Consider the following 15534-nt stretch of genomic DNA (forward strand, 5'->3'; position numbering starts at 1 on the left):
CTCATAGGTTTACTTAAACAACAAACACAAAGTTCTGTTCTGCGTATTTCTCGGGTGATGGCTTCAACCCTGTCCACCTGTCTTCCGGGCCCGACCCCTCACGTATTGTATTCAACAAATTGACCTTTGAGGGATATCTTCACCCCTGGATCCTCCTCATTCGGGCTTGGACCCTTCTCGAATCTCAATGTCTTTTTACAATGAACTTTGGGTGATGGCTTCACCCCTGGATCTCCCTCATTTGGTCTCGGACCCTTCTCAAATCTCAATGTCTTTTTAAACAGTTCATGTGGACATCCCTCGGCCGGGTTCACCTTTGTCAACACACTGTTTCTTGGGACTTTAGAGTTTGCCGCCTCCTCGTCAGCTCCCTCTTCCGGGTTCACACTTGCAAATTTCATCTTCACATTCACTTTCAATGTTTACGGGATTCACTTCCCTTGCTTTCTCAGGTGACAGGATTCACTTCCCTTGCTCTCTTTATAGTTCGTAGGTCAAAGGCTTTCGACTGTACAGGGATTTTGCTTGACCTCCTGTATGACCACTTTGACCTAGCTTGGCGGCTCTCCTATGGCCTTCTGGTATCTGTAGCTTCATTCAGAAGGGGCTTGACCAGGGTTTCTCGGAACAGCAGCCACATGGTAATGGTCCCCTTTTGCAGCTGGTCTCCCCATTACAATGTTACAGTTCTCACTTTGTGACTTTCATTCACCACATCCCGGTTCTTATCGGCTGTCCCCTCGACTCACCGGCTGTGATGAACCGCTTGGCATTCCTCTTTACTGGAGTCAAGGCCAGTGCCACGGAAGCAGGAGTCTCCCTCGCTCCGGCTTATCCACGTCGATACACTCCGTGTACCGTTGACATCTGCTGCAGCACACTTGTGCTATTGTCCTCAGCCTTACAATTCATTCAGTGGAGGGTTTGCAGGGTTTTGTCGAAAAGGGCAAGTTTGTGCCCTTCCTCGTCAGCCTCTTGATATTTACCCCCTTTATACTCCTTTTGAACTGGGTCTGGATAGCTGTCTCGTCGTGCGGTCTGTCTTGCTCGTACTCTGCTCTCTGGCTCCACCTTTTATCCTGGTAGGGAAAGGAAAGGGCCATCAGGTGTGTGTGATTTTGGTCAATTGCCTGACTCATATGTCAGGAAATGTCAGGTAAACAGATTTCACATTAGTTCCTTCTCTGTCAGAATGTAAAGAAGTGTTCGGGTTGGAAAATAGGGTGATAGAGTTTCCAGGTATCCCACAGGGTCGGAATGGAAAGAAGTGTTATATGGAATTATAACCCTCGTAATATGGTTTGTGGTGATCTCAGAAGGGTAGGTTTTGTTGGGTTTGTGTAATGAGTAGGAGGGTTTGTGGGAACTGTAGTTGTTGGTTACATTCGACTGGGAAGTCGGAAAATGATAATCAGAGGGATGGGATTGGTAGGGTTTGTGCAGCAAACAGAAGTAACCAGGATCGTGAAATGAACAGAGGGGATTATGGTAACTGTAGTGTTTAGCCTGAGCAGGTTGGGAGTGCAGGAAATAATAATCAGAGGGACGTGGAGAAGAATGTCTGGGAATGTTCGGGCAGGACGCAGGAAACAGACATTCTGGGATAGATAATCTTCAGGTGCAAGTAGGTTGGAGATCTTAGGGGATTGGTTCTGTATGGAGGGGTCATTAGATCTGGGTAGGAGAGATTCAATGGGAGGAGGCGAGGCAGATGTATTGTAGCCTTCAAAGGCCTCATGGGATTCATCCTCTTCTTTTCCCTCGGTATAGTTCTGCGTCTCACCTGGGTCATTTCCCTGACATTAACCCGGGGTTCTCTTATCCAGGTGATCCTCCTCGCTTTGTCTACCCCAATGTTTGGACTTTGGGAGAGCCTGTTCTTCCTTGGCCAACTGAATAAGGGATTCCCGAGATTTACTTGGGGAAATACCCTCAGGTTTTACACACCTCCCCCTGGTGGACACGGGTACTGACACAGGCACAGCGACTACAGACAACGGTATCGTCACGGCGGGCAGATCTCTGCAACCGAGAGCATCCCCACCAGATGAGGTGGGGTAGTTTCATTCCATGGTCGCCAAAGTATCCAAACTTTTCCAGGTTATGCCAGAGGAAACCAAGAAGGAGGGGTTCCTGTACCAGAGGCGTGAGGCCAAGAGGAAGACCATCATGGCTATGCCCCTCCTGGATGATGTGTGAAACGAAGGCCTGGCCCACTTGAAGAATCCTAACATGGTCCCGGCCAAACGGGATAGGCTGGAGAAAAAGTACTGTGTGCTGGAGCCCGCTCCCAGGTGTCTGCAGTTGTAACCAATGTCGCACTCAGTGGTTTCGGCGACCACGAGGAAGAGATTGTCAAACCCTTCCTCGTCATCCTCAATCCCTCCGGACAGCGAGAGGAAGAAATTGGACGCCATGGGGAGGAAGGTTATTTACACCACGGCGTCAACCATCAAGGCTGCCAACACACTGGCGATCCTGGCAGGTACAACAGGGAGCTGTGGTACAAGCTGGGTCCAATTCTAGAGTTCCTACCCGGCATCAAGAGGACGGAGGCGATCACCATCTTTCAGAAGGGAGAGGTGGCTGGACATCGCTGACACAGGTTTGCGGCAGATGGGGAACAGTGTATCTCTCTGTCGGCGAGGCTGGATGAAGGCCACACATGTCCACCAGGAAGTCCAGACGAGGGTGCTGGACATGCCCTTAGACAGATAACCTCTTTGGGAAGGCCGTCGATGAGTCCCTCCAAACCAACACAGTGGATACAGAGGCGGCTTGCGCCCTGGGCACTCTTCAACAACACTGCTCTTCCCTTCACGCTTTAAGTGGAAAGTCAGACAGATCGACGAAAGGTTTCTCCTTGTCGTACTGTCAGCCCTCCCGGTTCACAGCCTACATGGGCCATTCCAAGGTCCACGGTGGAGGTGGTCAGCGCCATCATCGCCCTCAAGGCGGAACTCCGGCGCAGAAGCTGGACTGAACCGGCCAAGATGTCGGGCCCCCACCCATGCACCCCGGTTGGAGACCGGCTGACGGGATTCGTCTTGCATCTACCTTATCAGGCTCTGCAGGTTACGGATGCAACCTCTTCAGGGGTTCCTGGACGCTCACTGGGTTCAGGTGTCTGGAAGCTTCGCGGACAAGATCCTGCTAGACGAGGAGTTCCAACGAGCCATTCGGTGGTGGGGCATCCAGCCGAATGTCGCCAGGGCACAGGGTTCCAAAGACCTCCGTACCAGGAGATGGTCACCACGGATGCTTCCCTGGAGGGATGGGGAGCCCACACCGGACACCTGCATGCTAGAGGACTGTGGAAGTAAGGGGAGAAGGATCTTCACATCAATATACTGGAGCTGCGGGCACTGTACTGGGCCCTCAAGTCAATGCTTGCGTCTCTGAAGGGCAAGGTGGTGAGGATCATCACAGACAACACCACCACAACGCTCTACATCAGGAAGCAGGGGGGCACTCGATCTGCAGCGCTTTCCAAAAAGGCAAGGCTTTGTGGCACTGGGCCATCGAACAAGAGATGTTCCTCATCCCCTTTCACCTGGCGGGAGTTAAGAACCCCATTGCTGACTCCCTCAGCAGGGAGTTGCGCTCCTGCCACGAGTGGGAACTACGGCAGGACCAGGTGGACCGCATCTTCAGCAAGTGGGGCAGATCGATCTGTTTATGCTGGTGGCGAAGAAATTTGCAAGCAGGTTCCACCAACCCGGGGAGCATGGGGAACGCGTTCTCCTTCCCGTGGGAAGGCATATTTCTGTAAAAGTTCCCTCCATCGCCTTTCCTGCTGCAAGTCATCAATCAACTCAAACAGTGCCGATGCAGGATAATACTCATCGCGACAGCATGGTCGAGGCAGATTTGGTACCCGGACCTTCTCAGCCTGTCAGCATCGCCACCCGGTCCAGCTGCTGGTGGTCGTGGATCTACTCACCAGAGGAGAAGGTGCAATCATGCATCACAACGCAGGATCGCTGAACCTGAGGGCTTGGCTCCTGCAGCCCTAGAGTTTGGAGGATACGAGTTGCCAGAAGACCTTGCCAAGGCCAGAGCATCGTTGACTCTTAAGTGCTACGGAAAGCATTTCACTAGGTGGTGCCGGTCGCGGAAAATCACCCCTCTGAAGGTCACGGCCCTGCAGATTCTTCCATACCTGTTGTCCTTGGCCAAGACGGGACTGGTGCATGCCTCTATCAAGGTGCATCTGGCGGCTATCTCCCACTACACCAGGTCTCCGGGAAGATGTTCTCTTTGGTCCCACCGTCTCGTCAAGGAGTTCCTCAAGGGACTGTTTCAATCTTTCCCGCTGGTGAAGGCTCCTGCCCTGGCATGGGAACTCAACATGGTGCTGACGAGGCTCATGGGGGCCTCCTTTGAGCCTTTGCATCAGGCCCCTCTCAAGTTCCTCTCGTGGAAAACGGCTTTCCTTGTGGCCATCAGCTTTGGCAGGAGGGTGTGAGAGCCAGGCTCTATACTGCAAACAGCCATACCTGACTTTCCACGAATTGAGGGTAGTGCTGCAGAAGCACCTCACCTTCATGCCGAAGGTTACGTAGGAATTTCACCTCAACGAGCCTTTGGTGTTACCTGTGTTTTTTCCAAAGCCTTCATTATCGGCTGAAAGGGCGGTGCACTCACTGGACGTTGCTTGATTTCTAAAGTTCTATGTGGCACGCAAGAAGAGTTTCGGAACACTTCTCAGCTGTTCATGAACTTTGGTCCTGTGAACTATGGGACGGGTTTGTCCAAGGCTTTCATCTCAAGGTGGCTCTCCAGCTGCATCACGCACTGTCATCGGTTGGTGAATGGACCGCTGCCCGGCCGTCCGAAAGCCCACTCTACCAGGGTAATTGCTGCAACAATTTCTGTCTGGTGTGCCCCTGCTAGACATCTGCAGGGCTGCTACGTGTTGGCCAAGCATTGCTATGCAACCTGCTCACTTGAGGTGAGCCTGTTCCAGAGGTATGAGTAATTGCTTCTGTTGAGTGTTGCCACCTCCTGTGGTTGTGTAATGTTGTACTGCTATGTATTCTTAATTCATGAGCATGTGAATCAATGCCAGACCCCATGATGGAGAAGGAACAAGTTACTTACCTGTAGCTATTGTCCTCTAGCATGGGCCTGGCATGGATTCACAAGCAATCCCTCCCTGCTACCCCTCTGCAGCTCTTCTTGGTCATGCTGTCACTTTGCATGCTTTCCAAATCTGAATATGGCTGCCAGAAGAGGGGCTTAGTGCGAGAACGGTCAATGGCTTGGGGCAGTATGAGCCAGAGTACAGTGATTGGTTTAGAGGAGAAATACAGTTTGTAAGTGAAACTGCTTTTTCTTTTACCGAGGAATCCCGGCATGATGACAGGGAATATTCATGAGCATGTGAATCCATGCCAGACCCATGCTGGAGAACAATAGTTACAGGTAAGTAACTTGTTCTTTACTCATAGTATCTTCTTTGCTAATCGTTCCCTTAATGTAAAGGATTTTCCAAACATTTTTAACAGTGCACATGGAATTCCAGCAACAGCTTGTTAAATGTACATATACTGAAAAGTCTGCAGAATGGCAAGTTAACCCATTGACATGAAAAAAGGATGCATGAGGTGGAGGTGTAATGCAACACAAAAGAGTGGCGACTAGAAGGTTTGAAATTAATCAACAACCAATGGCAATGCTCTAGGCAACTCTCAAGACAATCGTTTGCCAGCCGGGTATGCCCTTACAGAAGGAAAAAGAATGCAAATCAGGCTTGGCCACACCCCAAAAGGGACAGTCCTAGAGTGCATCTCTTTTGCAGGAGAGCATAAGCAACCTTCAGGAAGTTTGTCTCATGAGCCATTATCGGCGAGATGTGGCTTGGTTCGCTATGCATGGCAAGCTCAGGACCCACATTTGGTTCCCTGTGCTTTTAAGAAATATGGCCTAGTAGTTTGGTTTGGCCTGCCCCTTTTGGGGGGAGACCAAGCCTACTTTGTATATGTTCTATCCCCTTCAGTAATGGCTTGGCAGGCTAAAAACGTTGGTCTGGAAAGTTGCCAAGAGAATTGCCACTGATGTAGATGTATTCCAAACCATCCAGATACCATTCTTCAGTGTTGTATAGGAGGCAAGTGTGGTTGGTGGAGGGATTAAGGAAGCGTATTAGTACTTTCAAATACACCTCTAAAACAAGGCTTTGTGTGATTAAGTGCAGATTGTGGTCCCCATAAACCACACATCCACCCATTTCACTAAAGAAATGCAAGTAACTAAATAGATGTATCACAGATACAGTGGGACTGCTAGTAGATGACATAGTTAGACTTGGAAGAGGAAGAGCCTCTGATTATACCAGAGTTGGAAAAGCAGTGGTGAAATGATGGAACTGTTTTTTTATTTGGTCCTTGCAGGGACTAGTGGTGCATTTGGCAAAGGGGAGAGCATTAAGTGGATGGAATACTGATTTGAACTGGGAAGGACATTAGTAGCAGAATGCTGTCTTACTGAGAATTTCTGAAATTGAAGGCCTGGAAGAATCAGTGAGTCATACGTTGTTTCAAGAATGCAAGTAGATTGTCTGTTACTCGGATGTGAAGGGCTAATGTGTCCCAGGAATGGAGAGCGGCTACTCCAGGCAGGTGTGTGTTTCTTGAGGCTGTGTTAATCTAACTTGATGGCTGTAACTAAAGAGAGTTCCCACATCTGTTAGATAAGCGGGTTTGTTTGTGCACCACAAACCATTACATTGGATCCTGTAACTCATTGGGGAAATAGCTGAGTTGCTTAAAGGAATGGTTCGGTCAGAAGATGGCCAATAATAAAACAAATACCTAAAATATTTAGAAAATAAAATAGTCCCTACGCAAAGTTTCGAGCAAATGAAGCTTAAAATTTAAAATTGCAAGCACTAGGGGACATCCATTTTGTGAAATGGATGCCGCCTGTGCTTGCGATTGCGGCACTAATGAAGCAAAAGCCAGCCAGCTGTAGTAAACAAAAGCTACCACTGGGTGGATTTTGCTTCATTGGTGCCGGACTCGGAAGACGGGGACCAGAGACTAGAGGCAGGAAAGCTGCAGCTGCATCTCGGTAAGTGCTATTTTTTAAATAACTAGCTGCGTTTTCTTTCTACGTTTTCCAGGCTGGAGGAGCCCGGAAAACTTAGAAATAAAACCGCAGCTTTTAAAACGTTGTATGTATGTTTGCGGTAGCTTCAGCTTGGAGCCCTATGGGCTGAAGCTACCGCAAACATAAATACAACGTTGTTGTGTTTCAAAAATGCTGCAGTTTTTCTTTCTAAGTTTCTCGCGCTCCTCCAAGCCGGAGGAGCCTGAGAAACTTAGAAAGAAAAACCGCAGCATTTTTGAAACACAACCACGTTGTGTTTCTGCCTGCCGTGGCTATCATTTTGGGTCTCCGGTACTCCCCCGCGGGAGCACCGGAGACCCAAAGTGAAAGCCAAGGCAGGCAGAAACACAACGCGGTTGTGTTTCAATGCCGCAGTGTTTCTGCCTACAGCAGCTTCCACTTTGGAGCTCGGGAGCCCGAGAGCTCCAAAGTGAAAGCTGCTGTAGGCAGAAACCCAACACGGGTGTTTAGAAATGCTGCTGCGTTTCTGTCTACAGCAGCTTTCACTTTGGGGCCCTCTCTCGGGAGCCCGAGAGCTCTAAAGTGAAAGCTGCTGTAGGCAGAAACACAACGCGGGTGTTTAGAAATGCTGCAGTGTTTCTGCCTACAGCAGCTGTCACTTTGGCGCTCTCGGGCTCCCGAAGCCCGAGAGCTCCAAAATGAAAGCTGCTGTAGGCAGAAACACAATGCGGGTGTTTAGAAACGCTGCAGTGTTTCTGTCTACAGCAGCTTACACTTTGGGGCTCTCGGGCTCCCCGGGAGGGAGCCCGGGAGGGAGCCCAAGAGCCCCAAAGTGAAAGCTGTTGTAGGCAGAAACACAACACGGTTGTGTTTCCGTGCCGCGGTGTTTAGAAATACAACGTTTTTGTATTTCTAAATGTTGCAGTATTTACAAATCCAAAAATGTTGTTATTCTGAATACTGCAGCTTTCGCTGAGAGTCTCCTGGACTCCCTCAGGGTTGGGGGAGCCCAGGAGACTCCCAGCGAAAGCTGCCGCTGTCAGAATAACAACGTTGTTGTATTTGTGATTGCCGTGGGTTTCCAACCACGGCAATCACAAATACAACAACGTTATATTTTCAATTGGTGTGCCTCAGCTTTTTGCCTTCATTTTACGTTTTCTGTGCTTCCCTGGGCTTTGGGAGCACAGAAAACGTAAAATGAAAGTGAAGGCAGCCTCCTCAGCTCTGCTTAGGCTGCAGTAAGCAAACGCTCCCAGTAGGGGGCTTTTGCTGCTTGTTTAGTGCCGCAAAGGCAGAGCCGAGGAGGCTGCCTGAAATCACAAAATGGATGCCCCCTAGTGCTTGCAATTTTATAGTTTGAGCTTCATTTGCTCGAAACTTTGCATAGGGACTTAAAAAATATATATATTTTAGGTATTTGTTTTATTAATGGCCATCTTTCTGGACAATAATATTTTCTGACTGAACCATGTCTGGGCTAAAAATGCCCCACTAGTCTGTCAAGTTCTACATTAGTAGCAGGGCATTAATATCTCCACCGGTCCAGGAACAGATAGTTATAGTAGTTACGTCTGATAAAAACCTAGGGCGCGGGGGTCATTAGACATAGATGAGTGACAGAGTTCAGTATGCTAAGCAACATCACACTCCAAACGAAGGGTCAATAGACTCATCAATGTGAGTGGTGAAGGAGAGTTGAGGGTCAAATACGATTCTTAGAGCCGTCACTAGTATGCACACCCCAGGGACATGAGTGAAATGTGGTAATTTGGTTAGAAAGGCCTTCTTACAGTAGTCTTCCTTTTCTAAGGACCTATTAGGAGAAGTTTGGTTTTGGGGTAATTAACAAAGCAGGAGGCAGAAATTCACATATTCGTAGTTTATTTTTTCCAACTGTCATGTGGGTTCGAATGTGTCTGAAAATATATCCTCAGATATTTGTAGGAATTAGCAGCTTGTGTCAATTCTTCAATTTTTCAAATATTGTTGTCTCCCGTTTGCTTTCGGTCCATCCTTTTTTTCCCCCATATTCATCTTGACTTACTTAACTTTCAATTCTAGGCCTCGTGCGAACCTTTTGGAAGGACTAGGTCATCAGCATTTAATCATGCCAAAAACTCCTGCTTAAGTGTAAACGTAGAAAGGTATGGCCTTGAACAGAATGCTGGCAAAATCTAGAGAGAAAGAACAGCATCTGTGCTAGAACACACCCATTTGTTCTTTGATGCCCTCTCGTACATTTGGTAGTTAGTTGGCCCCCACTAGTATGCACACCTCAGGGACATGAGTGAAATGTGGTAATTTGGTTAGAAAGGCCTTCTTACAGTAGTCTTCCTTTTCTAAGGACCTATTAGGAGAAGTTTGGTTTTGGGGTAATTAACAAAGCAGGAGGCAGAAATTCACATATTCGTAGTTTATTTTTTCCAACTGTCATGTGGGTTCGAATGTGTCTGAAAATATATCCTCAGATATTTGTAGGAATTAGCAGCTTGTGTCAATTCTTCAATTTTTCAAATATTTTTGTCTCCCGTTTGCTTTCGGTCCATCCTTTTTTTCCCCCATATTCATCTTGACTTACTTAACTTTCAATTCTAGGCCTCGTGCAAACCTTTTAGAAGGACTAGGTCATCAGCATTTAATCATGCCAAAAACTCCTGCTTAAGTGTAAACGTAGAAAGGTATGGCCTTGAACAGAATGCTGGCAAAATCTAGAGAGAAAGAACAGCATCTGTGCTAGAACACACCCATTTGTTCTTTGATGCCCTCTCGTACATTTGGTAGTTAGTTGGCCCCCACTACAACGCAATATTATTGATGTTCCAGTATACATTAGTTAAATCGCTGTTTGTAATCCCTACAGCAAGACAAACTTTACCAAGTGCAGTACAATAATATTTTGTATCCACTGCTTGACATGTGTGAATAACACCATTACAGCGTAAACAGTACTTAAATATGGCATATTATTCTAAGCTACAAGTCAAGAAAAGAAAAGTATTCCTAGAGCTTCTGTCATAAGACTTGTTTCCGACACTCAATTTTTCAAAATGATCTGTATTATTTATAGTGTTTCTGAATAGGGTACAGGCTCTAGTACACCTTCCAACCATTAGGTGGTGATTGTCCTTTATTCAGACAGCTTTTATGAAATGTGGCGAGCACGGGGAGCTCTAGCCTTCACAATGAGCTGCTAGTTTGACAAGAAGATAAAGATATCTCCTCCAGGCTGGGAATTTTTTTTCATTTACTTCTACATTCTATGATACAAGGCCAGGAAGGAATGTTAGGTGTAGCTCTCTGTTGGGGACTTTATATTTCCCTTCAACCACAGAGACTGTGTTTTCTGGAATGAAAATGCATGCTTATAAAATCTTGATGGTGTGGAGATCTCAAAATCTTCTTAAATACATGTATGGATTAAAATATGTGCTTTCTGCTTCCTCTTGCATATAGTCCACTGTATTTATGCTCTTTCCAAACTGTTCATTTTTTGGTTTGTTAAATTACGTACCATTGTGGTGAATTTATAATGTTGAATGTTTTACTATTTTCAAGTTGAGGCAGGCACGTAATTGTCAGTTTCTTCTTGCAAAAGACTTGTCAAAGTGTCCAAATAGTATTTGGATTTTGGTCTCTTCTCACTGCATTACTTCAATATGGCTATGAGTAGCTTCTGCCCAGATAAGTGTTGTATTGCACAAATATTGCTGCCATGTTGTCAGCTGCAGAAGAAAGAAAATACCAGCCCGATGTCTGACACTTCTTCTCCATACTGCACGTTGCTACCACTTCTGTAGTACGTTTCCTCTAAATTCTCTCTTCCTCTGTTAATGTCTCCAAGTTGGGCTATGGTTCTAATAGAATGTGAAAATAATGATCCTCATCCCTGAGTCAGGACTTCTAAGGATAACGTGCTGCTTCACTATGAGCGAAACACAGGCTCATGTCAACCCCCCAGACTTCAGGTCAGAGTTACCAGCCTATTGAATCCATGTGCGTTGTGGCGTTTGGAGTTTTGTCTGCAGCTTTTTTCTCTTCCTCTCCGATGTGTATTCTCCTATGTTTATTGAAATGATCTTTGCGGCTGAAACGTTTCTGACAATCAACACATGTATATGGCTTTTCTCCTGTATGTATTCTCTGGTGCCGGTTGCGATCACTCTTTAGACTGAAGCTTTTCTCACAGTGAGCACAGGAGTAAGGTCTCGCACGTGGGCTCATGCCTGTATGAGTTCTCCTAAATCGTATAAAACCTTCCTTTAGGCTGGTGTTTTTGTCATACTGGGTAGACATGTTTGATCTCTGGCGATGCTGTGTGTTCTGAAGAGGCGCAGTATGGATTGCATTCATTTGATTAAGCTCATAATCATTATACTTAAAGGGCACCCCCACTTCAGGGGGGGATTGATGCAAAGTGAAAGGAGCAGGGTTACTAAAAAAACCTTCACATTGAGCAGTTGTCCTTTCTTTCAGTTCACGATTCTCTTGTGTCCACAGCCGGCGCCTAGGAAATGTGAGCTTCCTGCATCTTGGGAATTCCTTTTCATTTGATGCTCCTGGTGAACTAACGCATGGTTGAACAGGCTCGGTAAACGCAACAGAATGGATGTCTGTACAATGTCGGTTCATGATTCCATCATCTGTTGAATTAAAATAGAAATCCTGTCAAAGGCTTCTTACATTAATATATAATATTCCATTGCAATGATACATCTATATTAATATTATTTTGATTATTATTGACCATAATAATAATAGCAACAATAATGACAAAATAATTTGTATATATGTCTTCATGCCAGAATCCCCTCCCGCTTCTACGCACTATAGTAATAGATGTCCCCATTACCTAACTTGATGGTACACAAAAAATCAGCACTGGGGAGAATCAAGGGCTAAGTCTGTCTTTCCACGACTGACACTTGCAAGCGCTTATCTTCTTGATAAATAAACAATGAAGAAATACATTGAGGACTGTGGGATAAGTTCAGACATCTGGTTTACTAAAATGACATGCATTAATGAACAAGTACTGCATAGTGGCCTTCTGAGACAGTCAAAAGTGGCATCTGAGTTTAATCACAATTTTCAGGTCCTTCTCTTCACAATTTCTGGCAATGAATTCACGGATCAAAATATCCCTGGAAAGAGCGTACTACAAAGCAGCTCCTTCTGACAAACATGCAATGACCAATCCATTTTATAACAGGGAAGATGGCCTCTCCAATGAGGCCATTGGGTCTTTTAAGCAACGCAGTGAAAACGCTTGCATGACCTGCAGTGAAAATGCAATGGAAAGCACTGGTACAAATGCAAAAAGAAACATGTTTGGAGGAAAAGGAATACTGCTAGCTATGACAGAGATATTATTACTATATTATGTGTGAAATATTGAGATGAGGTTGACTTTGAAGGATGCATTTAGATGTTGGGAGTCATTTATTTTTGTCATTGTGCTTTTAGTTAATGTTTAAAACCTTTCATACAGATCAACAGTACAAGTCATTTTCAAAATTAAAAAATTATTTCAAAAAATTCAGAAATTGCAATTCATAAACTTTTTTCATTCAAATTTAAAATTCGGGTCCAGAGGTGGTCTTCAGCAATGACCCCAGTGTTGAAAATGCACCTACCCAACTTCTTATGCCGGAGATGTTTGAGCAGAGAGAACTCCACACATTAGTGTCTCAGTGATTCCTGTACCATTTTACAGAAGCCACCAAACAGTTCCAGGCTCTCTCGCGAACCCTGGCCCTCCCATGTTAAATAAAGATTCAATCTTAATCTCAAGTCCTTTGCGCGAAATACCTACAGGGATGCAGTTTCAGGTAGGAGGACAAAGTATTAAAACTTTTTATGTTAAATTCAAAATGATCATCAAAACAACGGTAGTTCATCATAGCTGTCCTGTTCTTTAGACATTTGTACATATTTAACTTAGAATTCACTTTGTTTGGGTTACTTACGAGTTCCCCAGCTGAGGATTCAATCCTCGACAATATTTTCTTGCAATTTTCCTTCCAAATCCTAAAGGTTTGCAATTAGCATTATTGAGTTCTTGTCCCAGTTTTATATACATTAATGCACGCAGAGCACTTTCCATTCTACTAATGCACCAAGGGGCAACAATCCCAAGTCATGCCTTATAGCTGACATAGGAAGTGATTTGGGGAGGTGAAGGACCCTTCTCCACAGGAGGGCTTCTAGAGATGACCGGTCTATAGTAACTCCCAAATCTTCGACAACAAAGACAGGTTTTGTTAGTATTTTTTGCTGGTAAAGTTTCAATAGAACCATCCTTATTGTCAAACAGTCGCAGCTGTGAGGCCGAAGCCTGAAAGGAAGATCTATATTTCCTAAAATGTTCCACTTTACACTTGTTTGACGTCACTGTGGTTCCCAGATATTTAAACTCCTTCACTACTACCAGTGAGTGCCCCTGGATCGACCATTTGAAGGATCTCCGTTTGGCTTTTGTTCGATTTAAGACCAAGACCTTTCATTTAGTGAGGTTTAATTTGAGGTCCAGATTTACCAAATAGAGATTTAACTTGTGTACGAGTAAAAAGAGCACAAAAGAATGAAACAATTACTAATTTAAACACAGATAAAGTGCTACACTGACACATTTAAAAATACAAAGAAAAAACATTTAAGCTTAACAGAATAAAATGAATAAGAATTCAAAATAGAAAAGGTAACGATGGGGTAAATTAATAATTTTAGAGAAGTATGCAGTAGCGGATAAAGTAAATATAAAGGAGGTCTCACGGAAATAGGGAGGGTAACTGGACAGAAATTGGCTTCCCCTTGTTTAAAGAAAAAGGAAGAATGAAGGGGCTTCCGAAGAATTGCAAAAATCAAGCAATTGATCTTAAAGAAGTACTATAATCGATAACAAAATAGGGCAAGAAATTGCCATAGTTGTCAAATTAGACTTTTTTTATGTCATCAAAACTAATAGAAGACCCATTATTAAAACGCGTCCAAAAATATGTCAAAGAGGTAATACTTCATAGTAACCTATAACCGTTTAACACTGGACGCACAATGGTGTGGCGCTAGCATTCTCTTGATACCAGTTAACATATATTCTATCTAGGTGCTTTATTGTATTTCCTCTCATAAAAGTCAAATGGAGATTTCACAGTTCTCACTTAGGTGGTCATTACAAGTTTTGAATAGTTTCCATCAGGAATAGCGTATTCTGTGGGATGAGGTTGGCCCGTTTACCAAGGATTGGTGCAGAAGTAAAGAGTCTTTCTGTCCTTTTTGGTATCATCTGAGCACACATGTGAAGCTGCGCGTCAGTGAAATTGAGGACAGGCTTCATTCTGACGAGGAGTTAGGTTTGGAAAAGGGAGTCGACGACAGAGAGAGTGCAAGTAATGACATCCACAATGGTAAACACACAGAGCAAGGAGCTTTCCGAAGGCTGTGTGGATATCTGGTGTGGCGGTCGAAGCAGAGCTGAGACATTGAGCATCAGAAGATTCAGAAGCTGACGAGATGCCAATGAATACCAATCCGTCTGAGATGCAGAGAGGTTCAGAGAGAGATAGAAGATTAGGTTTGTGAATGAGCTTGAGAGAAAGAGAAACAAGAGAGAGAAGCTGTTCCCTGGTCTGCTCTGACATGTAAGAGGTGAGCAGCGTTGAGTGTCCTGAAGGTACAGTCAGAGAGATACAGCAGGAAAAGGAAGAGAAACTAGAACAATTCAGTGAGAGAACTGGGGACTTGATGCAGGATCAAACCTAAAGTTCAGGTCAGTGAATCTGTTAAGGGAAAGCCCAAAGATGATGCCCTGTGCTGTGGTTTAAACATCCAGGGGCACAGGGCTACTTCCAAAACAAGTGAATACATGAAGTGATACTTTCTGGGAGTTCTAGTTAAAACACTTCAAGGATCTTAGTGGTTCTGTCTAAATCAAGTGAACCAAGTGAAGTACTGTTGTGGGAATTGTTGTACTAAGACTTCGGGAAGTGGTGTGGCATTGAAAAAAGACAAGTGTACCAAGTAAAGAGTTTCTTGAAGGGAGATTGGGAGATGTGGTTCAGCACGCCAAGAAGTGCTGTGGCACTGAGAAACCCATCATTAATTGTCGGTGTGCGCTCTACAAATGGAAATACAATACAAGTGCAGTGGTGCAGAATGAACCAAGTGAAGAATTGCTTTATGGTGATTGTGGCGTAAACAGTCCAAAGATTAAACTATGTTAAGCATTAAGGGAACTGTTATAGGAGTCGTGGCTCAAACACTTGAAAGAGCATAGTGGCGCTAGGAAACACATGTAAAGCAATAAAGAACTGGATAGCCAGACTCTTACTTACCAAATAGCAATTAACAATCCTCAACCCCCATGCAAAATTTCTCCATGGAAGGAATAAGAAAGCGAAATTTCAAGAACTATATGCTCAATATCACTGAGGAACTATAAGTGCAAGCATTATGCCAAAA

At 44.9% G+C, this 15534-nt stretch overlaps 1 protein-coding gene across 1 annotated transcript in view; it reads right to left on the reverse strand.

Annotated features, from left to right (window-relative positions):
* Positions 1 to 8450: 8450 nt before the first annotated feature.
* LOC138467528 (zinc finger protein 777-like) overlaps positions 8451 to 15534 on the reverse strand; it is a 453964-nt gene continuing 446880 nt past the window's right edge. Inside the window, exon 10 of the mRNA XM_069607634.1 lies at positions 8451 to 11717. Within this exon, the coding sequence (XP_069463735.1) occupies positions 11050 to 11717 (668 nt within the window). The 3' untranslated portion in view covers positions 8451 to 11049. The remainder of the gene's footprint in view (positions 11718 to 15534) is intronic.

Source organism: Ambystoma mexicanum, chromosome 4q (genome assembly GCF_040938575.1).
Source record: "Ambystoma mexicanum isolate Mex_15411 chromosome 4q, UKY_AmexF1_1, whole genome shotgun sequence".
NCBI lineage: Eukaryota > Metazoa > Chordata > Amphibia > Caudata > Ambystomatidae > Ambystoma > Ambystoma mexicanum.